The 22,868-nt window shown below is 46.6% G+C and overlaps 1 protein-coding gene across 1 annotated transcript in view; it reads left to right on the forward strand.

Annotated features, from left to right (window-relative positions):
- Positions 1–17,357, forward strand: part of GMDS (GDP-mannose 4,6-dehydratase) — a 423,906-nt gene extending 406,549 nt beyond the window's left edge. Inside the window, exons 10-11 of the mRNA XM_086608965.1 lie at positions 16,831–16,899; positions 17,295–17,357. Coding sequence (XP_086465091.1) covers positions 16,831–16,899; positions 17,295–17,357 — 132 coding nt within the window. The remainder of the gene's footprint in view (positions 1–16,830; positions 16,900–17,294) is intronic.
- The last annotated feature ends 5,511 nt before the right edge of the window (positions 17,358–22,868 follow it).

Raw genomic sequence — 22,868 nt, forward strand, 5'->3', positions numbered from 1 at the left:
AAATCACTCCAAGTCACTGCTGCCTTTGGATGGGGCTGAATTCACATTAAGTCATTGAACTCAGGTTTCCAGCGTAAATAGTGAGGGAAAAGCTCCTAGTTTATGTAGATTTTGTATCTCTGTGTTGGTTAGGCTCTTAACTTGGCATCTGGGTTAGATGTCTAAAATTACAGCTTTCAAACCCCTCGTGCCATATTTACGTGCAGCATTTGCTTGATGGGAGAAAACAAGACACACCTTGAGGGCATAGATCGAAAAATTAGGTCCCCAGAAAGCTGCAATGGTTTCACCGCGATCCGTAAGACTTCTGGGATAAATTGCGTGGATGTTAAAAGTGAGGAAACCTCCTTGCCTAACGTGATGATTGAACCACAGGAACAAATTTTCCTCTCGGATTTGTGTTGCAGACCCCCTATGTTAGGGAGAAGTTATACGTTTCAGCGTGCTGACAGACACTATTACATACTGTGCTTTCTTCGCCCCTGTTCCGCTGGCCTCCAGTAGCCCCGTGCGCCTCTGAAGTCCTCTGCCTTTGGCACTTCTGCTGGTGAGACTCCCAGCTGGGGGTGTGGTTTAGCTAAAATGGGTGCTTTTCACCAAAATAATAAATTATTCCTATACTACTGTCTGAAAAGGGTGGATCTGGAGCCAATTTAGTGAGCGTAAGTTACAATTGACTTTGGAAGTAATAACTTATGCTTTGAGCTTCCTTAGATGTATAGCCAAGGAGCTGTCTGGCTGCATGTGTTTTTACACATCTTTCAGCTAAATTAGAAATCCAAGTGCAAAACTTAATGCACAGAGATATCTTGGAGATTTGTGACCTTCCCAGAAAGACTTTGGGTCCATAAACCAGCCAGAGGGTCTCCTCCTGGTTTCATATACCTTTTTCTTTTTTTTTTTTTTGGCAACATATGGCACATTGGTAAATAGTAGATGGAGTTTATTGTATCTTAAATGAATTTGAGTATAAGTTGCCCCAGTTCTGGCAAGCAAACTCTGCTGGAGAGCTGATTAGTAGAGGGAATCAACCCAACTGAACACCCTCTCCAGAGATGTGACCAAAAATTGAAGTATAAATATTCATATGTGTGAAAGGTAGAAAAGCCTTAGGAAAGTAGAAGATGAGAATTGCACTGGACTGGAGAATAGGAAGACAAGAGGTGGAACCTTTAAGGAGATGGGAAGGGTGGTAATGGTGAAAAAGGAGAAACGCGCAGTAGAAAAACATCAAAGGGAAGATAAAAAGAATCATGAATTGGAGATATAGAGAACATCTGAGGACAATCAGTCCAAGGACGAACAGAGCTGGGTACCCATCCTATGTTATTTGTTGATGCCAAGAAAAAAGTGGTTAAACCAAACCCTGAAGTCAAAGAGAGGGTCTGCTGTTGAGTTTAGTGATCTTTACATCAACTTAGTAGAAAGAGGACTAAATCAAGGAGATGTATAGAGAGCAGGAATAATGGCAGGTGCAGACAGTTCATTTCTTCCTACTGTCAAGTTTGTGAGTTTAGCCTGGTGGGATGCTACCAGCAGCGATGACGAACATTACAAAGTGTGTTTAGCCCACTCGGTCACTGCTTGGCCATGCTCCCGTTGATTTCAGTGGGAGTTTGCATGAGAACGTGCAAGTCCCTCCTCCCCAGAAATGGAAATTCCCCACCAAAGCACTCAGTCAGATAGCTTGAGCAGGTGTATTGAATTGTTGGCATACTTTGAGTACACTAGTTAGCATCTCTGACACAGTAAGTCAAACAATTTCAATCTTGAATATAGAAAGAGAAGCACTTAGATTTTTGGAAGAAGAGCTTTATTTCAGAGAGGTGCTGAAGTTTGTATGAAAATACATAACTTAAGGCACACACCCGAGCAAAAATTACCTAATGAGAACAAGAAACATCTCTAAATGTGCTTTTAACGTGTGGATTTGAATGTGTTAAACATTATGTATGTTGCTGCACTTGTTTGTTTCTTATGTAGAAAGGCACGAGTCTTCCCTACATTGTACTTTGTCTAATTCATGCTCATTCAAAACGTGGACCAAGTAGGAGCAGAGTTGGTTGCACCTTTTGGTTGGATACGTGAACAACTATTCTGGATGTAACGCAGCTGAAAATTGAGCTCTTTTTTACCTACTATTTGCATGTCTGCTAACAGGAAGGATCACACATTTCACGCAGTTCCTACACAATAATAATTGCAGATGGCAAAAGGTCCCGTTACTCATGTAGCTGGTCATTTTTGTATGCAGTTACCAGAATTGCATGCTCAGTTCCAGTAACCATGTGCACAAAAATAGGCCACAACGACCTGCTTAGGACTGTTCATAACACGGTCCAAAGTCTCAGTCTTTATTGCTGTGTTGTTTTACGCTGGTTTTGTAAGAGACCTGAGCTAGGAACGAGTTTGGTTGTTGACTATTTGAGCAAAAGGAGGCATGCAGAGCTGGGGCTGTGGGACTGCAGAATTTCTGCATTGACTCACATGTTGTTTAAATACTGGACTTGGTATAATGAGCTAATGGGCCAGAAGAGAGATACTGTACTCAGTGACCAACTGGGGTGCATGGTTCGAGGAAGGAACAGGCAGCTTCTGAAATTTTGCATTTAAAATACACACATCTTGAACGAGCAGCGTCATGGTGAGACGTGAGTCTTTGCCATAAGCAATTCAAAACCAGCTGCAGTAGTTCAGAGAATACTTACTTGGCATTTCTCTTTTTTGCATATCACTGTTCTCATCAGTTCTAATACCTGTTGTTTTTTTTTTTTCTTTCCCTGCTCTACAAACTTCTTTGCCTTAAAGGACTCGTGAAGGAAATAATTAAAAAGCACACAGAGGAAAACTGTCTGAGCAGAAGGGGCAGAAATCCAAGGTAGTTCAGGGAGGTGCCCAAACACTCTTTTGGATGATTATTAATTTTTTTCTTACTATTATTTTATGACGCTGTTTATGTTTAATTACTCATGTTTTCCTAACCTGTGTGACAGGCATAATTGGAAGAGCAATAGTAATGATCAAGCCGTGGAGGTGCCAGCTGCTGCCTACGTGCTCAAGCAAGCATAGAGCAGGCAGTGTCAGGAGACAGTGCTGCCTCTTGATTAGATCTGAACTTCTTTTTCATGTTGATGAAAACGATCCTGGCTGTTAGTATTTAAATATAAATGATGCCAAAAGATGCTGTGAAAAGTCAGATCTCTCTCTTAGTTGCCTGCCTGCGTGGAACAGTAAGGTCGTGGGACTTTACTGCAGTATATGCTATTAAAATATATACTGGTTTAGTTTTAAAAGATACAGTTGGTTTATTTGAGTCTTTTTAGTATAAACTGCCAGACAACCCATCTAGGTTAACATGATTTTATTTTTTTTTATATCAGTGAACAATTTCAGTCTCTATATTTTCAAAATCAAACCTCAAGACCACAGAAATTAGCAGTTCTGCCCTATACCGTGTGCTAGTGTATTGTGAAGCTCATTTAGAAGCTGTAGTGTCATTTTGGTTTGAGTTTTTCTGGTTACTTAAGCTGTTGGTTGTTTCATGCTTCAGTTGTGTGCTACTGCAGTGAGATGTTGTGGGTAGGGCTGCTGAATGGGTAGTAGTAGGTCATGAGAATGTGAAGTCTTTTCTGATACTTTTCTAATAGTAAGTGGAGATTTAATTAATAATTTGTGGATACCTCAACAAAAATTGATGAAGTGTTGAGCAGCTTTTGTGATAAGTTTGAATGCTTCTGTAATTTTTTTTTTTTTTAAAGAAAGCGTGGGCTCATGCACTTCTAACAAGTTTTGATGAAGTCTGATGACTTTTGGAGTGAAAATTTTATCAGGGCTGCATTCTACTGTAGGCTGCAGCACCGGTGCACTGCAGGGATGTTCCTTGCAAATGACAGAGCTCATCTCTGCCTGAACGACAGTAAAGTGAAATAAATCTCTATTTATTCTGTGTTGCCAACCTCTGCAGTCCTGTAATTAATACTATATTATCCTTTTTTGTTTGTTTTCATAAAGTAGAAAGTTCTGGGCTCCTGTGATTATGCACATCTCACCTTTTTGACATGTTAAGTTTTTGCTCTGACTTTGTACATGCAGACAAAATCTTTGAAAAGATGAAAATTAAGTCTTTAGAGTACAGAAGACAAACCAATAAACTCTAGAGTTCTGTTACTTCCCAGTCAATAATAGGGGCCGGGGGGGGAAGAGTCACGCAAGCAATGATCATTTTTTAATATTACTAGGGTTAACATTTGATTTTTATGTGAATGAAGCTATAAAAGAAAATCCAGGGGCAGAAATAGGAGTGAAACTTTAGGCAAACAAGAAATATGTGGTTAAATAAGTCACCTGCTGCACCAAGGTGCTCTGTGTCCACTCATCCTTGGAGCAGTTTGCTGCTGGGGGATGCTCACTACAAATCAACAACAAAGACTTATTCAGGGCAAATTATGCCAGATGCACTGTGATGTGTATACTTTGGCTGTTTTATCTATAGCAAGCTATATATCAGAGGGAAGCGGTGGGATGCAGCCCGGGTTCTCTTCTTGCTCCTCCCTCTCATTCCAAGGGATTGGACAAGTCCCTAAATCATCCTGCCCTCCCAGCTTTCTAAAACATGAATAACAGTGCTTTCTTGCCACTGTGATGTCATTACTATTGCTCAACTATATAAAATCTATATCTTTCTTCTCTGGTGGTCCTTCCTCGTCATTGTAGTGCTGCTGTGAAACAGTTCCATTTTGTCTAAATTGTATTACTTCTAGTTGCAGTCTTGCTCAAGTTACAAGTGGAATGAAGCTGCCAAGATGCTTATCTAGCTTTCTTCAGCTGCTTCTTAGATTCTCAGTAGAGACATGACAATTTTGTCATCCGTGGCTTTATGTGTTGATGCATATTGCCCGTTACATGGGAACACATCCAACAAAGTAAACCGAGCCATGGGGTTTGTTGGTGATCCGCACTGGAAAAGAGATGTGAGCTGTAGTGAAATCTAACAGGATATTCCAGGAGGTGGTATTTGACTTTGATAGATTTTCAGAGAAAAGGCTGCCATTTCTGTGTTTGTGCAATGCATAATGGGACCCTTACCTGGCGTCTCCGTGCTGCCAAAACGCGAACGGAAAATAGGATGGCTTGTCTGAGGAACAACTCTGTCTTTCATATCAAAACTTCGCAATAATTCCTGTGTGAATGGTCTCAAGAGACACTTTCCTTGTAAAGGAATCGAGTGATGGATGAGGCATCTCACATTTTAAACGGTATTTAGGTGGAAGCATTGGAGTATTCTGAGCCCGCCCCTATTTCTCTGTGTGTCTGGGTAATTTGCATGCTTTTTAACTATGGAACTAAAGGAGGTTTGCTAAGTAGGGCAGGACCATTAGAAAATGCTAACTGTTTTCCTTCTGTAATGCTCTTTCATATTCGACTGCTGCAGGGTGAAATAATGAAGAATTTTTTGGTAACAGATCAAAAATTCCTTTCTTGTTTAATTGAAAGTGTTTAAGCGAAGAGGGTCACCGAGAGGACAGATTTCGAGAAGCTGGTTTTGCATTTGGTGATGCTTTGGAAAGAAACAGAGCATATTATGCACACTTTTCAAGTATATATGGTGAACACACTGCCAAATTTATGAAAGTTTATGGGCAACTACTGTGAACACTAATAGCAGTAAATGAATCTGCTTTTTACCCCTACTGAAACTGGCGCTGTAAGCTTTAGGAGATCTTTTTGCTTTTTTAAAACTAACCTATTTCAACATAGTTTCAGCCCTGGCAGCAAACCTCTGCTATGTTAGCTGTAATATAAATTGTCTCCCAAACCCTGCACTATTCTACACCAAATTCAGAACCTGAGTGAAGAGAAAGCTGGCACTGTGATGGAGTATCACTGGAAAAGAAAAAGGAACGAGCCTGTGAGGATACACAGAGAATACCTGGGGGAAAAATGGAAAACTATTCAAGTGAGAAGATCACTATAGCAGAAATGAGGAGAAGAGAACAAAATCTCCGTGTCAGGGTGAACGAGAGACGGGGAAGTAAGGCCAGGTTTAAGCGGGTGTTTGTGAGGAACAGGAGAATGATGCTCAAAAGAGAAGTGGGAGGAGTGGAGTGAGAGAGAAAGATTGGGAGAGATATCAAATTCAGAAAGAAAAATGTCTTACAATAAAAAGAGATAAATGGGATTTTTCAGGAAAGTAAATTAGCCAAAACATGAGAAAGATTTAAACAACAAGGAAAGTGAGAGAAATTAAGTACCAAGGAAAGGGAAGGATGAAAGAGAACAAAATACTGATCTTTAAAAGAAAACAAAATAGTTGCATTAATTTTATTGATTTCTTTGAAGATTTTGTGGTGGCTTGGATGTCTGCTCTGAGAGAAAGTGAAAGATAGAATAGGAAAAACTATGATTTTTTTTTCCAGGCTTTCCTGTGCAGGAAATGTAGTAGGAAGTTATTTTTATTAACCAAAAACAGAGAACATGCAACAACAAACCACCAAGAATGGTGTGGAAAATCCGGTTATTTTTCCAGTCAGACCAGAAGAACCTGTGGCCATTGACCAGCAGCAGCCTAAGGGTCAGATTATTAAGGAGCGGGATCAGCGAACCGAATGGCTATTGGAATCTGCGCGTCTTTAAATACACACCTACCAACTTACATTGCAGGCAAAAAAGGTCTTGAAAGCCACGTAGCTGATATTTGTCGCCATTCATTAATTGCTTTGCAGTCTGTTTTGCCTACCTCATCAACACAAAAAGTGGACTTGTTTGATTTCATTTGCAAACGTGAAACCAATTGATTTTACGGAGATACACTGCTTGCTGAGCAGTATTTTTCTATCGAGGCAGTCAGGTTACACTGGCCACCAAAAAATGATGATGTGGCAGAGCCAGAACGGTGAGAGCCTTGGGTAGACAGAGCGAAGTGTCAAGGGTTTTGGAGGTTGTCAGGTGGAACGCACCCCTCGGCTCCGGGTAGCCGTGATGCTGAGTGCGCTGGGAGGGCTTCATCCTTTCCAAAGCTGTGAGATGCTGGGGCAATGCTCAGCCCGTGTCCCTGAGACACTTGCAAGGGACAGTGAGACAAGGGGCCGGGGAGCACAGTGCCTGTATTTGCAGCAATAGCGTGTTTTTCATCCATAAAGGAAATATTCAGGTGGCTACCTTGCCTGGAGTTTTATCTTAAGCAGTCTTGGTCGAACACACGTGCAGAATAGAAATACGTTTGTTTAGGGGCAGGAAACACATGAGCCTTTTAATGGCCAAAGTGTGAGTTTGAAGCATTGAACGTGACCTGCTTTGTGGTATGCCAGTACCTGCAAAGGGTTATTCTTTGTAGTGTCCTACTTGGACTCGAGCACTAAAGCTTTCATCAAAGTAAATCTGATTATTTTGCACATGGTTTTCCTGAAAGGATGTTATGATTTTCTAGATGTTTGGTGGCTGGTGATAAATTAGGCTTTTATGATGTCATGTGAAAGGCCACTGCTTGGACTTCCTTCGCTGTCAGGCGCACTGGATAATACATTTGGGACGTACTCAGAATGAGAAGTTATCCTACCTTGATTTATTTTAACCCTTTTGTGGACCATAGCTGACTTTGTAACTCGAGCTGTTTGGGCAAGGATAGCTTCACTTTTGCAGACAGGAGCCTCATGGTATCCCATCCTGAGTCCTCTCCATATACTGTGTTTGAAATGGATTTTTTTTTTCCCCCTCGGGTAACAAAGCCTCAGCTCATGAGCTCCCTTTAAGCCTTTCACAGCTTAAATTCTTTCCCTATATTGTGTCTTGAAAAGGGTTTTTTCAAATCAGACAGGGAGATTTGTGAGAAACGGGAATGTAGTGAGGGCTGGGGGGGAAGGTGATGCATCCCATAAATTAGGTCAGGTTTATGACCGTGTAGAGGCAGGCCGGTTCTAAAAAGCCATCCAGCAATAAAAGGCGATTCGTAGCCACTTTACCCGGAGAAGTGGCATCTCCCCTCTTCATCCCCCGTCCTGCAGGGAGGGAGTATTTTACAACTGGTTTTCAAACAATGAGAAATGACTAACCATCCTCCATGCTATCTCTTGTGTACTACTTAATCCGTATCGGGGAGGAAGACAGGAAGAGACAAGTATCCATGCCCTCACTGTCCTTCTCCCCCTCAGTCTTCATAGATTTCATAGATTTCTAGGTTGGAAAAGACCTTAGAGATCATCCAGTCCAACCGTCCCTAATCCCCATTAAACCATATCCCTAAGTAGTTCATCCACCCTATTCTTAAACACATCCAGGGATGGGGACTCAACCACCTCCCTGGGTCTTACTGCAGGCTTCAGGGGGACAGAGGTTCTTAAATCCACATCAGAGGTAAGGAAGGGAGCATCATCTCTCCTGCCCGACCTGGTAGTGAGATGAGCACTGAACACAGGGCAAAGACAGCAATTGCTGATTCCAGGTGGGTTAAAATTTTCCCAGATGAAAAATGACATTTTGAGTAAATTGATATTTTTATTAGGGCAAATATAATAGCACACCCTTCCAAAAAAAAAAAAAAAAAAATCATTTTTGACGTTAACATAACAAACGCCTTGATTTTTTCAGAGATGCAAAAGTCCATAGGGGTAGTAAAATCACCACAAACAAGGCATCCTATACAAGATGAAGAATTCATCCTGCTAATCATAGACCTGCATTCATTAAATTGCTGCTCTAGAGACAGATAGATAAATATCTATAGGTAGAATACAAGATCACTGTCCTAATGTTTAAGGATTTGTTGCTTCTCGTTTGGTATTTGACTAGCAATGATAACTAAACCTATTAAAATTTCCAACTTAAGTTGTTATAAGTGAAGTATTTTTTAGTGGAAGAAGAGAGAAAACTAAGTAGCCTTGCAGGATGGATTTCTGGGGTTATCAGTTTTCCTGTTCATCTTGACATGTCAGTCAGTGAGGACAGCTAACCCTAGGGGCCATATTCCATTTCCAGTAAGAAACGCAGCCGTTACTGCACAATAAACCCCACTGAAACCAAACAGCTTCACGGTGATTTCCTGACGTTTGCAGAAAATGTGAAGAGGAGGGAGCAATGAGAAAAATAATCATAGTGGAATCATTTTAAAAGGTACCATGCCCTTGCCTAAATAATAGATACTCTGTGTGGCAATAAAACCACGTACAGTGAAGACGTGATTATCTCACTCTCCCCTCCAAAACTGTTGTCAAAGTAGAGAACAGGCTGAGGTGAAGCAAGAAGCAAACACATTTCATAGCGTACAAAAGCAGAACGTGGAGGTACCAGTGAAAAGAGAAGGAACCTCTTCTTTTCCTATACTGCAGTTGATCTCCACCCATATGGAAGAGGTTCATCTCTCACAGAGTCTTGATTTTTAGTGACATGAAGGCAACACACGTGTTCTCTCTACCGTCAGGCTAGGGAGCCTGAAGAAACACGCTCGCATGCAACCTCCCCAAAATCTCTCCTGTAAAGAGAAAACGCACAAATGCTTCCAATCCATGGAAAAAAATGCAAAATCCAGGTTATTGAGATACCTCTTTATGCACAGGTATGCAAGGGTTGGCTCACACATTTTTTCCTATCGCTGCCCTACAGGGCAGTGACGGCCAGTGGGAGTAGTACCACCTGTATCCAGCATTTGCGAAGAGCAATGCTATTTTGTTAGAAGAGTTGGAAAAGCTTAGTTTGGTAACTAAGTTGATGTAAGCTCATAGTAACATATAGCGTTTAAGTATTAGTTTTCATTTTAGCAAACATGCGAAAGATTTTTAGCTGTGATGTGTGCATTTGGATTTGATTTTTCAGCAGAGGCATTCCTGTAAACTAGGAATGATCTTGCTGTGCAGAAGCCACTTTGGCATTTTGCAGAGCGGTGAGCTGAGGTTACAATTACATTTGCAATCCAAGCTGGGGAAAACCCTCCAGGTCTTCCTAGGAGCACAGGATTGGGCCTCAGGGGAAGCTTCAGAGGGAGGGAAGCACCCTCGGTGGGAATTCTGCTGTCTGCAGCAGCGGGGCTTTCCCTGCTGCTGGGGGAACACCTTCAGCCTGCCTCACGCATGGCATCCTGAAAAGCACCCACGGCCCCTACTCTCAGCGGGATGCCCTGGTGCAGAGCTACAAAGATGCCCGTGCGGCACGGCTGCTGATGGGCGAGCTCAGCTCCAGATCCAAAGCATGTGAAATTCAGCACTGGCTTCAGGGATATCGGGCTGTAATTCGAGAGGAATTTTATCCGACCCGAGGGACAGCGCTGGGGCCAAGGCATTTTCTCAGGCTTCGCGTGGCAACTCATAGACCCGAGTTAATGCTCGCTCCTGCCGCTCCGCTGGTGCCTGCACCACGGCTGAGGTCAGCACGTGCTCTCCTGCCAGGAACGCGTGCGGGCTGCGGCCGCGCGTCCATCCACCGAGCCGTCGCCTCCGTCACAGCCATTAGGATCCGGCGACGAGGCACCCGGGGGCCAGCTCCCCCGGCTTTGCCATTTTATCTGCGGTGTCTGTCGGTGGGGCTGCCAGAGCCGGCGCTGAGCGAGCCCGTTTCCCCGGAGCGGAGCATTGTTCCCAGCCTCCGGCCGCGGCGTGGCCCTGCTGATGGACAATACCGCCCGTCCCCGACTTCCTGAGCAGACCAGACAGCTCGCTGTTTTCTTCGAGTCTCTTATCACTCCCTGTCATGGAGAGAAAGGTCTGGCTTCAGCTTCTCTTCGGGCTGATAGGCAGCAGCGAAGTGGAAAAGGTGCAGGGGAGGGAGGGGAAGAGGAGGAGGAGGAGGAGGTGGGAGAGGAGCTCCATTCCTGTTATTATCGCCCTAATGTTTATTGCTGCTCCGAGTTCATTTGCCTTAACTCTTTGGAAGCTGGTCAAATTAAAGATTATCAAAGAGATAAGATAAAGCCGCTGTTCTAAGGCCCATGGTTCCTGGTGGAAAAGCGTAGGCTGGGCTCGGCTTTTCTCGACCGTGTTGATGCCTTATTGCTGGAGTTCAGCAGAGTCCCAAGATAAGACCTTGCTCAAAAAGATACCTGGCACTCGCAGCCTGCAGAGGTCCATCAGATGCACAGGGGCTCAGCACCGTGCAGAACCAGCCCTCTCCTCAAGTCGTTCTTCCCCCTCCCCTTCCCCTTCAACATGGTTTTAGTAAAAACAGAGCTTTCTGAATAGGGAGGGGATTTGCATAGGAAAACATGGTAGGGGAAAAAAACATTATGACTCTTATTTTAAATGGCATTTAGTTATACGTGAGTTTCAGCCTATTGGTGCCTTTTGCCTTTTGCCTTTTCCTGTGGTTCTTTGCAAACAATAGTGTCTTTCTGCAAAAGACTGCTGACCCAAGAGTGGAAAGCAGTCTGTTCATGCTGCATTAAAACAAATTTAGATCAGGAACCAAATTCACTAGCATTCTTCTATTCCCTTGGTACCCTAACTGCTCCACAACTTTGCTTTTCTAAGAACAGTGGAAAGAAAAAATGAAAACTGAGCGACACATTACAGCTCCTCTTAAATTCCTGAAGATGTTTACCGTGTTCCTCGTTAGGCTTGGGCTTTGCTCATTGACATGCTTTATCTTCAGTCTCCTCATATTTACTGTGGAGAGTGGAGTCTCTTGCTTTGTAATTATACTGATTTTTTTCCCTGTCACTATAGATGTTACAACAAACACTGCCCTTTGCAAAGAAGTAGAACCAGTTCTCTCTGCCCCGTGGATCTCTGTAAGCACTTACTGCGAGCAGTGCACACCAGAGGCAGTGCTTATTGCTGTGACTCCTGCAGGGGCTTTGACCCGAGCTTAGCTGAACCGTGCGTCGAGTTTTGCGCCAACAAGGTGCACGTTTATGGGCTTGACAGTTCCGATCTAGTGAAGTCTTACTGCTTTTCTTAAAAGTGCACTGGGAATAGCTCGGCTGCAGTCATGGAGACTGCTCTCCAAAGTCGCGTCTGGGTTAAGACACCACGTCCTAGGGCCTGGTGGCAAGTGCTGGAGGACACTAGCAAATGGGGGACACGGGTGTAGGTAGAAGAACTGCCTGCAATCCCCTGTCTGTTTGCAGCAAACACCTTAACTAGGCTGTTTGCTGAGCGATGAGCTGCAGCAGATACCCGAGTGCACTGTGTGGCTGATGCTACCACTGAGATGCTCTACGGGAACCCTCATTAAAAACTGCTGGGAAAAAAATGCCCCAGAAAGCGTACAAAAGTAAAGAAAAGTTTATATTTCCTAAGATAAATTTTGATATATACATTACCAAGATATAATGGTGTAAGCTAACGTTGTCTAATTAAATGGCCACGTTTATTAATTTTTCTTTTAACAGGGCAAGTTAAAGCTGAAAGGCAACAGTTTTAAGAAGGAAATAAGGAAAATAAAACACGAGCAGGGTTTGCAGGAAACTTTGGCCCCTGGGCTCTTGAAATCCTTCCGGATAAAACCTCTCAAGCAAAAGAGTGCGAGACAAAACACGCGAGCCAGAGCCTGCACCGAGCTGGGTCCGTGCTCTTTGCTCGTGGGAGCTCTGATGTAAGAAATCATCTTCCAAGCGGGTCGCGCTGATGGCGAACGTAACCCTGGCCGCTTTTCAGGCGCCGTAAAACTGTTGTGTGCTCAGATCAGGTCTGTTTATTTTTAGAGGTGAAGCCTTGTCTCTGCTGCAGCCAGCGGAGCTGGGCACCGTGCCACCGCAGGTGTTTTACTGAGGGCTTGATCTCGCTTTTATTCTGGTGTAAGAGGGAGCAAAAGCTGGCGCTCGGCGCTGGCTGCAGCGGAGGCACGTTTTAAAGGGAATCAGCTGAGCTGTAGTAATAAAGGAAGCCTTGGCTTTCTTTCAGGCCATGCTATCTCCTCTTTCTCACATCGTCTCGAGGCTTTGAATTTCCAGTTAAAGTTAATTGAATGAGACGGTGATACATTGCACCCGATCAATCACCGCGCGAGTCAAAATAGGAATCGTGACGACACTCAGAACAAGAGCTTGGGAAACGTGATCTTTACATTAAAATATTTTACATTTTTGTCTCGAGGTTTTAAAACTGAATTTAAAAAGGCCTTACCACATTGCATAACAAATTTCTCTCTGTTTGTCTGTATATATTTGCATGTGTGTGTGTGTTTGGGCAATAAAACCGAATCATCATAAAATCAGATTTAGTAAGAATGGGGTATTTTCTACACAGTTATGCAGCTTCATTTACAGAAATGGTAAAACAGGAGAACTCATGTCAGATAAACCCATTCTTTTCTCTGAGAAACGGCCTTACGACAGTGAGGTGCATATAAAGCTGTAGGAGAGTTTACTCTCGTATTAAGTGGCAACAAAGAATTTGATTGTTTTCCATCTTCCTGCCCTGTAAATATTTACCTGGATGTTGTTTCCGACTCTTAGCTTGCAGGTAAAACTTGTCATTATTATTCACTTAACTGTATTTGCATGGAGAATAAGGGCTTGTTCCTCCCAAAATGGATAAGTAAAAGCAAAGCCATAATTTTATGTTCATGATCTGAGTACTGTAAAAACACCAGAAAGCCTTAATCAGTGTTTTCAGGGTTGCAAACTCTCAGCTCAGTATCTAAATCCTCAGGGTTTTCACAGAGTCAAAAGGTTTTGTCTTCCTGTCAGTATGTAAAGCACAGCACCACAGAAAAAATGTGCAGGAATACAACACATCAACTGGTGTCATTTCATCAGGTGCCTTTCCATCAGGAACTGGGATACAAGGCAGTCTGCCTTCAGCAGCAGCTATTTTTCGAGGACACCCTCCCATCCCACCCACCCGCCCCCCCCCCCCAAAAAAAAAATAAATCTGAGTTTTCTCCCCTGGAACCTCACCTCTTCTTTCTTTGCTTTCTGATCTGGTTTTACCTCCAGAAAGTGAAGCCTTGACACTGAAAAATCAATGCACTTTAATGATTGGCATGCCAGAGATTTTTTGGTTGTGGTTTTTTGTGGGTTTTCTTTTCTTTTGGAAGCCTGACAGATGCATCTCTGGTTTCAGTGAAAGACTTGAATAATATAAACAAGCAGTCATTCTGTTCCATGAGGAGCTTTTTTTAATATTCTTATTTTATTGTAATTACCTTATTGTTTTCATATTATGAGCTACTTGTAGAAAAATACAGGAAACATGACTGCAATACAATCCTTTAATCAGGAATAGCTTTGTTCCAGTCATCATTTCCATTCAGTGTTGAAACTTTGACCAAGAGGAATGCAATCAAACCTTGAATTTAGATGTAATATGGTGTTAATATTATGGTTTCATTTGATCTCTGTAGCTAGTAACTTCTGTAAGAGAACCTTTTAAAAAATGCCTAGGAGATATTTCAACAAATAATGCTGTTTTCAAGTAAATCTAACTACAAAGTAGCATTTCTGAAAAATACACAAACTTCTTCAGGGGAGCTATTCAAAATCTTTTAACCTAAGTCAGCTGGGGAATTTGTATTATCATATATATTAAATCTTCTTTTTTCTTTTTTTTTTTTTTCTCACAGATTATGCCATAATACCTTTACTGCATCATTGTTAAAGCATGCGAATTTTTAAAGGAAAAATACTTTTTTTAATACTTGTGTTATCTCTGTGTCTAATCCAACACTGCGAATAACCTCACTTTTACTGATTTGCAACCTGCCTCTAACCTTATTTTGGCCTATTCAGCAGCTGAGTGTTTTTGTTTTTGAATGAAGGGCTGGAATTAGGTAAAGTATTTTTTTAGATAAACTGTTTTAACAAAAAGCATTTGTCCAAGAAAGTTAAAAGACTGCTCCCAAGCTGCTCAAAAGCAGAATGCAGCTACATACAGTAGGCAATGGCAATTCATTCTGTTCTTCCCAGTCCTTTTTTTTTTTTTTTTTTAATGGAAAGCCAATATCCTAGATAGGCTGGGTTTCAAAGGAAGTTTTTGATATAAAGATAGTGGATGTAAAGTTATTACCTATACAGCGATAATAAAAATGAAACTAAGTTTTATGATATGGCTTTTACGTCTTAAAACTAGGTGGTATTAAAACACTTCACTTCTAGCTAATGGCTTGAATTAGGACTGAATAAAAGGCAATTGTTTTTATACCAAAATTATTATTTTGAGAAGGATTTCCTTGTTTCCAAGCACATACATACACACATATATAATGTAAATTAAACCGAAACCCCAGATAAAAGGCATACCTCCATGAGCACATTAGGGTCTGATCCAAATTTTATCAAAGCTAGGGGAAGTCTTTCCCATTTCAAACCAGATTTTGCAATCCATATTCACACGACCCTCCAGGGGATCCTTCGAGCTGATGCGGTTTTGCATGACTTGGCCTCAAATGTCTGCTGCAGTTTCTAAAAACTCATTAATAGGGCTGCAGTAGGAAACCATTTAGTCTACTTTAAGGAAATCACAGCATTTTTTATTTTCATATCATTTTGTTCTGATCCATATGTTTACCCTTTTCTGAAGGCAGACTGAAAAGTTTTTTAGCCTGAAGAACAAACTAGTAAAAACGCTGCCTGGAATAGCCTCAGCAGACGTGTTTGTTCCACATCCCCTTCTTCGGAGCAATATTTCCTTTGGTGGATTTCCTCTGCTCCTGGAAGCGAGCTGTCTCGCTTTCTGGAGCACAATTACGAAGAAGAATTTCCTACGTTTTACAGCACAGGATGAGGTGAATTTGGAAGTTAACATGACCCGAACCACACATGCACAGAAGGTAGCATCTGAAAAATGTAGCGTGCGGGCAGTACCGTTAGGGAAACTACAGCCAGAAAATGCTCGTCAGCTCCACTGCTGGCCAGAGAGTGGGAGAGGGAGAAGACAGGCAGGCCAGGCATTCTTCTGGAAAGCCTGCTGTGTTACCACCGTGAAGTCAAATGCAAGAGCAGAATTCAGCCTTAGCCTTGCCATTCTCTAGCAAAGTTGGGTTTGTTTGGTTTTCTTTAAACCTGGGCAGATGTAATTTTAGTATTTACTGCTGCAGAGAAACAAGAGCTTGTGAGGAGAGATGATGTACTTTATTAAATCAACACATACAGTTGGAAAAAGCTAACCATTTAAACACAGTATTTGAATTTTAAACAAAGATTCAGTCAGTCTTTTCATTCAATTAGAATTGCAGTCAAAGGAACCTTTTCTCTTTGTCTGATTTTGTTATGTTATTTCTGATGAGTTGTTGTGGGATTGTTTTGGTGTGGTAGCACTTTCAAGAATACTAGAACAATAAGGCAAATATGACCAAAGTCTTGGTTTCTGTAACGGTTTCCAGATCATTTATTTTCATTTAGGAGATATTTAGACTTTTCTTTGCATGTGGATGCTCAAAATACTCTAGAAAAGATGTAGGCGTTCAAAAGCTGGATGTTTACTACTGTTGCATATGGTTACCCATATTCATAACAGTCTTTCAGCATCATCTGTCTGTGATCACGTTTTTATTTGAAAGAGACTAGTTGTCATGTTTGCTCTGTCATTTACATTATTTAAACAAATGGGGGAAAAAATAATTTGAAACAGCTCATTCAATAGCATGAATAAGACATATGACAACTTCTTATAAAATGTTCACCATTATCCGGCCATAAGGCTGGACTTCAAACCCCGCGTGCACGAAAAAACAAAGAATAACTCTTTCAGTCTGAAATAGCCTGGTGAAAGGATGCTGCCTCCTGGTGATTTACAGGCATATGAGCTTCCACTAAAATTGCATCTTAAAGAGAAATATTTTGTCCTCGGAAGAGTCCGACGGTGGCCCCGGCCACACTCGGCTCGCAGGGAAGCGCGAGCAACGGGGGGGCCATCAAGGTGGGGAAGGTGGATGCTTCCCACAGCACCTCTCTCTTCTTTTCCGCAGGATTTTCTGCAAGGGGACTGCACCAAAGCCAGGCAAAAGCTGAACTGGAAGCCGAGAGTCACGTTTGATGTGAGTAGCCTTTCTGGCACGCGTTGTACCTTCTGGGCGTTCGTGTCCTTGTTCCTCTCCTCCCGCAGGGAGGGGAAGGGAGGAGAGGACCTCTATGTGGGGTGACTCGGGCGCACCGAGTCGGTGACCCTCCCTAGGTTCTTGCTTTGACAACACCAGCCACCATGGCAGCAACGGGCACCCCCCATGCACAGCAGCGCACTGACACACACACCGGGGCCGTGCCAGGGCCACTGCGGGAAGACCCCAGCAAAGCCCCGTCCCCTCCTTGTCCTGCTGCGAGGGGGGGGGCAGGGGGGCTCATCATGCTCTGGGGCACTCCCCCGACGTGCTGCTTGTGCTGCTCATTCGTCCCCTGCACCGGGGCCCTCATCTGCCTCTCTCCCTCCTTGCAGGAGCTGGTGAGGGAGATGGTGGATGCTGACGTGGAGCTCATGAAGAACAACCCCAACGCCTGAGCCCCGGCTGGGCCCGGCGGGCGTCGCAAGACCCGTGCCAGGGGTGCACCCCACAGCCAGCGCCGCCATGAGCCACCGGGGTGGGTGGCTGCCCCTCCCCGTGATGGTTTTTTTGCTGGCCTGCCTGCGTGTGTGAAAGCCTGGGTTAATCCGCTGCTCCACCCTCCACACCCTGCCGGTGCCTGTCGCCCCACACATCATCCCAGGGCCAGCCCTGCCTCTGCCAACCTTGGCTCCTGCCATTAACTGCGGAAGGGTCACACCTCCACCCCCACCCCCGATACTGTACCTGAAGTATCGATCAGCCAGCAAGCCTACGGATTCCCTTTTTTAATTAGAACTCATCTTTCTATTACCTAGGACCTCCAGCACGTTTTTAGGACTTTCTCCCATTTGAAAAAAAGAAAGCGTCCCCCTCCATGCCCCCAGCCTCCCCTCTCCCCCAGCAACAACAGCAGCAAACCTCTGGTGTTAACACGTGCGCCCGCTGGCCCTCCAGCCCTTGCTCCACGGCTTCCCCTCTTCTGCCTTTCCTGAACACTCCTTGTTTTTCTTTCCTGCAGCCTTACCTCCACCCCAGCGGCCCATTTCCACCACTTGAACTCTGTAAAAATTTGGATAACTCGATATAACTTGCAGTGAAATCGCCTTTTGACCATGCCGAATTAATTCCTAATTGCTGGAATCGCTTTCAAGCCAGTCAGAGGGGGCTTGTAAGCATTTTTCAGATCTTCATTTCAGACTGTGCATGAGTCACAGAAAGCCTTTTGTCCAGCACCTTCTTGATCCAGGGGTTTAGGGTGTTTGGGTTTTGCCCCCACCTCGAATCAATCCATTCCCCTTCCATCCTCTTTCTGCTTACTGTGATTAAACCTTGGACGGGAGCTTGAACCATCTCAAAAGATGACTTAAGAAATAAAAACAAAATAAATAAAAAGCTTTTTAAAAAAAAAAAGAAACTTCAAGGTGAGTAAATATTTTTGCACTTTTTGTGCCAAAGTACCCGGGTTATCCAGAGGTCGTCGAGCCCATACATTTCCCGTTGGTTTAGGATCTTCCACCCACCAATTACTCCCATCGTTTTAGCTTTATGCCTCGAAACGAGCAAAGGGGGAGGGAGATACGCGGTGGGGAGAAGGTGCACAGGAGCGAGAGCCACCTCGGAGCGCACCTCGTGCTTTTTTTAGTTTGTACTGGGGGGGGCGGACACGGCTGTTCAAAGGAGAGCGATGGGGAAGGCTGAGCGCGGAGCTGGGAGCGGCGGCTCCAGCTGCTCTGCGGAGCGCTTTCGTGATGGAAGCGATGCGGGGAGGGGGGGGGACGGGGGTCGGGAGCAGCCTTCGAGGAGCCGGGCTGCCGGGGAGAGGGCCTCTTTGTGCCGGTGGCCGCGGAGCGGTGCGCGCCCGCAGCAGCCGCTTCCTTCGGGGCCGTCCCCGCGGGAGCGCGGAGGAGCGCGGCCACGCCAGCACACGCGGAAACATCCCTGGCTACAGGTGCGGGGAGTTACGCGCCCTCGCAGCGTGGGAGGGAAGGGGAGCGGCGGGACCTGTCCGGGGAGGGATGCCCGGAGACGCGGTCCCGGCTGGGCTCTGCGCGCCGCCGCCGCACGGCCCCGCGGCCGAAGGGCTCCCCCCGTGCCCGGCGCTGCCCCCCCGCCGCCCCGGGGTCGCGGCGGTTGGCGATGGGGAGGGGGCGATCCCCCCCTGCCCAGCCGCACCGGGGGCTGCCCCCCTGCCCCCTTCGCAGCGCCTCGGAGGAGCGGTCGCAGGGTGCGGGTGGCGGGTCTTTGGTGGCGCACGTCATAAAAAAAATAAAAAAATAAAGTATTAAAGCGCTTTTCTGACAAGATATTTTTGTATTGCTGGGAACTATTTTTTTACTTGCAGTGATTCACTGAGAGGTTTGCTGGTACATCTGAATATTGGTTCACACATCTCTGCAGACGGCTGGGAACTTTTACAGAAGCTGCCAGTTTTCCTTCGACCTCAGGGTTGTGTGGTTTTTTTTTCCTTTGGCATCTCGGACTGTGGCGCATTCAAGAGAAGCATTTTTAGGCTCCGTTTTCGGCCTCTATATTGGGGGGCGAGCGGGGAAGGGGATGGGAAGGCAAAAACTGGTTCTAGACCTAGCTGTCCTTGCACGGTGACCTCGCGCTGGATCTCTTTTTGCTGCTTTAATGAATAGACAGATAAATAAATAAATAAATAAAATTTGCTACCGGCCGGGACAGGACAAAACGTGCGTCCCAGCACTGCCCGGCTGCCTTCTACAATTTGGCAAAGGTCCGAACTGCTTTTCGGTTTCACCATCACCACCTTCCCACCCGATTTTTGAGTTCCTCCTAAAGCACCACTTCTTCGCAATGACCGCGGAACCACTTCTCGAAAACGAAATAAATTAAAAAAAAACACGCGGCGATTTAGGGAGGGGATATCTATGTATGTCGCTAATACACCACGTACAGACTAACGTTCCGTACATCGGTTTAACGTGCATGTCAAGCGTTTCGCTCGTGCGAGTACCGAAAGCTACATCCCTCCTCTGCCCGTCTCACGTCTCATCTGGGGTCATTACAGCGTCGCTAATTGCAAAGGGCAGCTCCAGGAGTAAATAACCGCGCATGCCCCCACTCTCCCGTGCTTTTCACCACCGTCCCACCACTGGCAGCAGCGAGATGGGTTTTCCTTGTGCTTCTCGGCATGCCCCAGAGACGCTGGGCCCGGCGCTGCCGGCTACGGGGCGGCAGGACCGGCGGGGAAAGCCCGGTTGCTCGCCCAGGGCCATCGTGCGGCCGCCCGGCCTGCCAGGGACCGGGGAGGGGAGCGCGGGCCCGGGAGCCCGCCGGGGGAGGGCTCCCTGCCCGGGCAGCCCGTCCCACCGCGTCTTGGGAAGCGGGGGAATCCTCCATCCTTACCCCGCGCCGCTACTACGCGGAGAAGCGCGATAGTAATGGCAGCGCTGGGTGGTGGGAGCTTCCCGGGCGTGCGCCCCGTCGGGAGGGGGTTCAGGTGGGCAGGGAAGAGGAGAGCGGGCCCGGCTCTTGGCCAGCGGGTTGCGGAGGGCTGAGGCCCGCTCCGAAGAGGCGGCCTGGCCCCGCTTGCGGCTCCCTGCTCCGCAGCACCGGGATTACGAGCCGCTAAAGCGGGGCGCGCTCCCCCGCGCCCACCGCCCCACGTCTCGCAGCCATAACTCAGCCCCTCGCCTCCTCCGCTGCTCTTCCCCCGGAGCCTGCCTTGCCGAAGGTAAAACTGCCACGAAAGCCTTTTTTAAAAAAAAAAAAAAAAATTGTTTTCCCTCTCCCGAGGCCTTTCGGGGCGCTGGGGACCACCGGCCGCTCGCGGGCTGCACAAATCGCCGCAGGGATGGAGCAGCGTAGCGGATGCCTGCGAGGGGGGGGGGGGGGGGTTCGCCCCACAGGAACACAAGCGCCTGCCACCTCTGCCGCAGCGCCCGGGCGGGGGTCGGCCCTGTCCCGGGGCCCGCCGCCCTCCTGCCCGGCCCCGGCGAGACAAAGCGACGGGGGTTTCCTCGGGGTCGCGGAGCAAAACCGCCTGCGCCATCTAAAAAATAACACCTCCTGCGCGCAGCGTCGGCCCCGAAGGGTGAAAGCGAAGGGGGGCTGCGGGGGGAACGGGCCCGCTGCTCGAGCACGCACACGGCGGGGTGGGTACGCGGCGGGAAACGGCTCCGCGGCCGCGCACGGAGACGGATCGATGGCTGGAAGCGTCTTGGGAAAAGTAAAATTCGGGTGTCAGTTGGGGGGACGGAGGGGTCCCCCGCCTCTCCCCCCCGAGGGGCCCCTGCACACGAAGCAGCCGCATCCCCCCGGGCGGACATGAGGGTCACATCCTCTTCCCTCTTCTCGCCCGGCCGGGGAGGCAGGCATGGGGCTACCACGGAGACCGGCCTCTCCGGCCGGGGGTCGCCGCCCCTCTCCTGGCCTCTGGGCGGCAGGTTTGCAGGGTGGGAGGCGAGGGGAGGCCCCCAGCCCGCTGGCAGGGCCGCGCTCTCTGCCTCCCCCTGTGACCCCCCTTCACCTCGGGATAGTTCGCTGGCGGAGCATTGTCTCCAGACACAACAAACCCCGAACGCAGCGCTGGAGCAGGCAGGGCTCCAACGTTTTGACGGGTGGAAGAAAAACATCAACAGATACTTTGCAATTATTTGGTGATGGGGACTAGGGAAGGCGGGCCGGGGGGGGAGAGAGGTCGGTTCGCAGCAGCAGCAGACGCTAATTGCTACCTTTGCTTTGCTAATGAGCTCGCACCGGTTCATTCCGCGCTCGGTCCCTCCGTCCCGTCCGTCCCCCCCCCCCCCCCCCCCCATCGCCGGCGGAGCTTTTGGGGGGCGGGGAATGGCGTCGGGGGAAAGCTGTAATTTTTCTGCAATTCGTTCCTCGGTTTTAAATCCATCCCATCCTTGAGAGGCGAGGTTAGGAGCGCTGGCCGCGAGCACTTCCATAAATCCTCGCTAAGGGAAAGCGGCGAGCAGCTTCTCGCCCCGCTCCTGCCCGCAGCCCGCCGGGGACCCCCGTCCCAGGGCCAGGGGGCTTGGCAGGGCGACGTGCCACCTCCGCTAGCTTGCAGCTGCAGCCCTATTTCACGCACTCGGAGCGGGGAAATACATATATCCATGCACGCACACATATAAAAGAGTTCCAGTAGACCCTCTCATCAAAAAGAGAGGGCGAATGTATTTATACTGGACAATCTTGCAAGCACCGACATTGTTTAAACAATTCTCTTCTGCTTTGGACGATATTATCGGTATTCTTAAGTTATCGTTCAATGGAAAACATTCTTCTTTTTCCTTATTTTAAATATTTATTTAAAAAAAAGAAAATTAAACTCGGCCGCTTAAATGTTCTGGCAAGTAAATAAATTCCAGGAACGGCGGGGGGAAAACGGCTACGGCGTTTCTTCTAAACCCATCGGTTGCCTTCTGAAGGACGACGGCTGTAGAGAGATATGACCTGTTTATTCATCGATTCATATAATATATAAAGATTCTGAACTCATGAGTGTAATAATTTGCGTGGTTTTTTTCTACTGGAGGAAATTCAGCTATTTTAAGAGTTAATGGTTCTAAATGTGTTGGTTTTCCTGCATTCTCCCCAGGGGTGATGAGGGCTGGAAAGGAGGGGGGATTCCAGTTTGGGGGTTTCATTGTTGTTGTTTTAATTCTGCTGAAGGCAGCTTAAAGCAGCTGACCCGAATGTGGGATAATACACTGCACAACCGAGCCCCCTGACACCTAAAGGTCAGGTGAAAGTCTCCAGCAGGTAAGTCGCAGACCGGCTGCCTGCCCAGCTCACTTGCTCTCTGGCTCACAAATTGTTCCCTTCTGCCCACCCAAGTCGCTTCAAGCTGTGTTTATTTAGGGGGCAAAAAAAAATTGCCGACCTCCCATTCAGCCAGAGAGCTTGTGAGCTCTCACCGGTAGCCCGGGCCGCCTTCCCCCCCCCGCCCCCCATCCCAGTGCTTCTTCATAGCGATTATTTTGCAGCACACT

The sequence above is a fragment of the Tauraco erythrolophus genome, chromosome 3 (genome assembly GCF_009769465.1).
Source record: "Tauraco erythrolophus isolate bTauEry1 chromosome 3, bTauEry1.pri, whole genome shotgun sequence".
Classification (NCBI taxonomy): Eukaryota; Metazoa; Chordata; class Aves; order Musophagiformes; family Musophagidae; genus Tauraco; species Tauraco erythrolophus.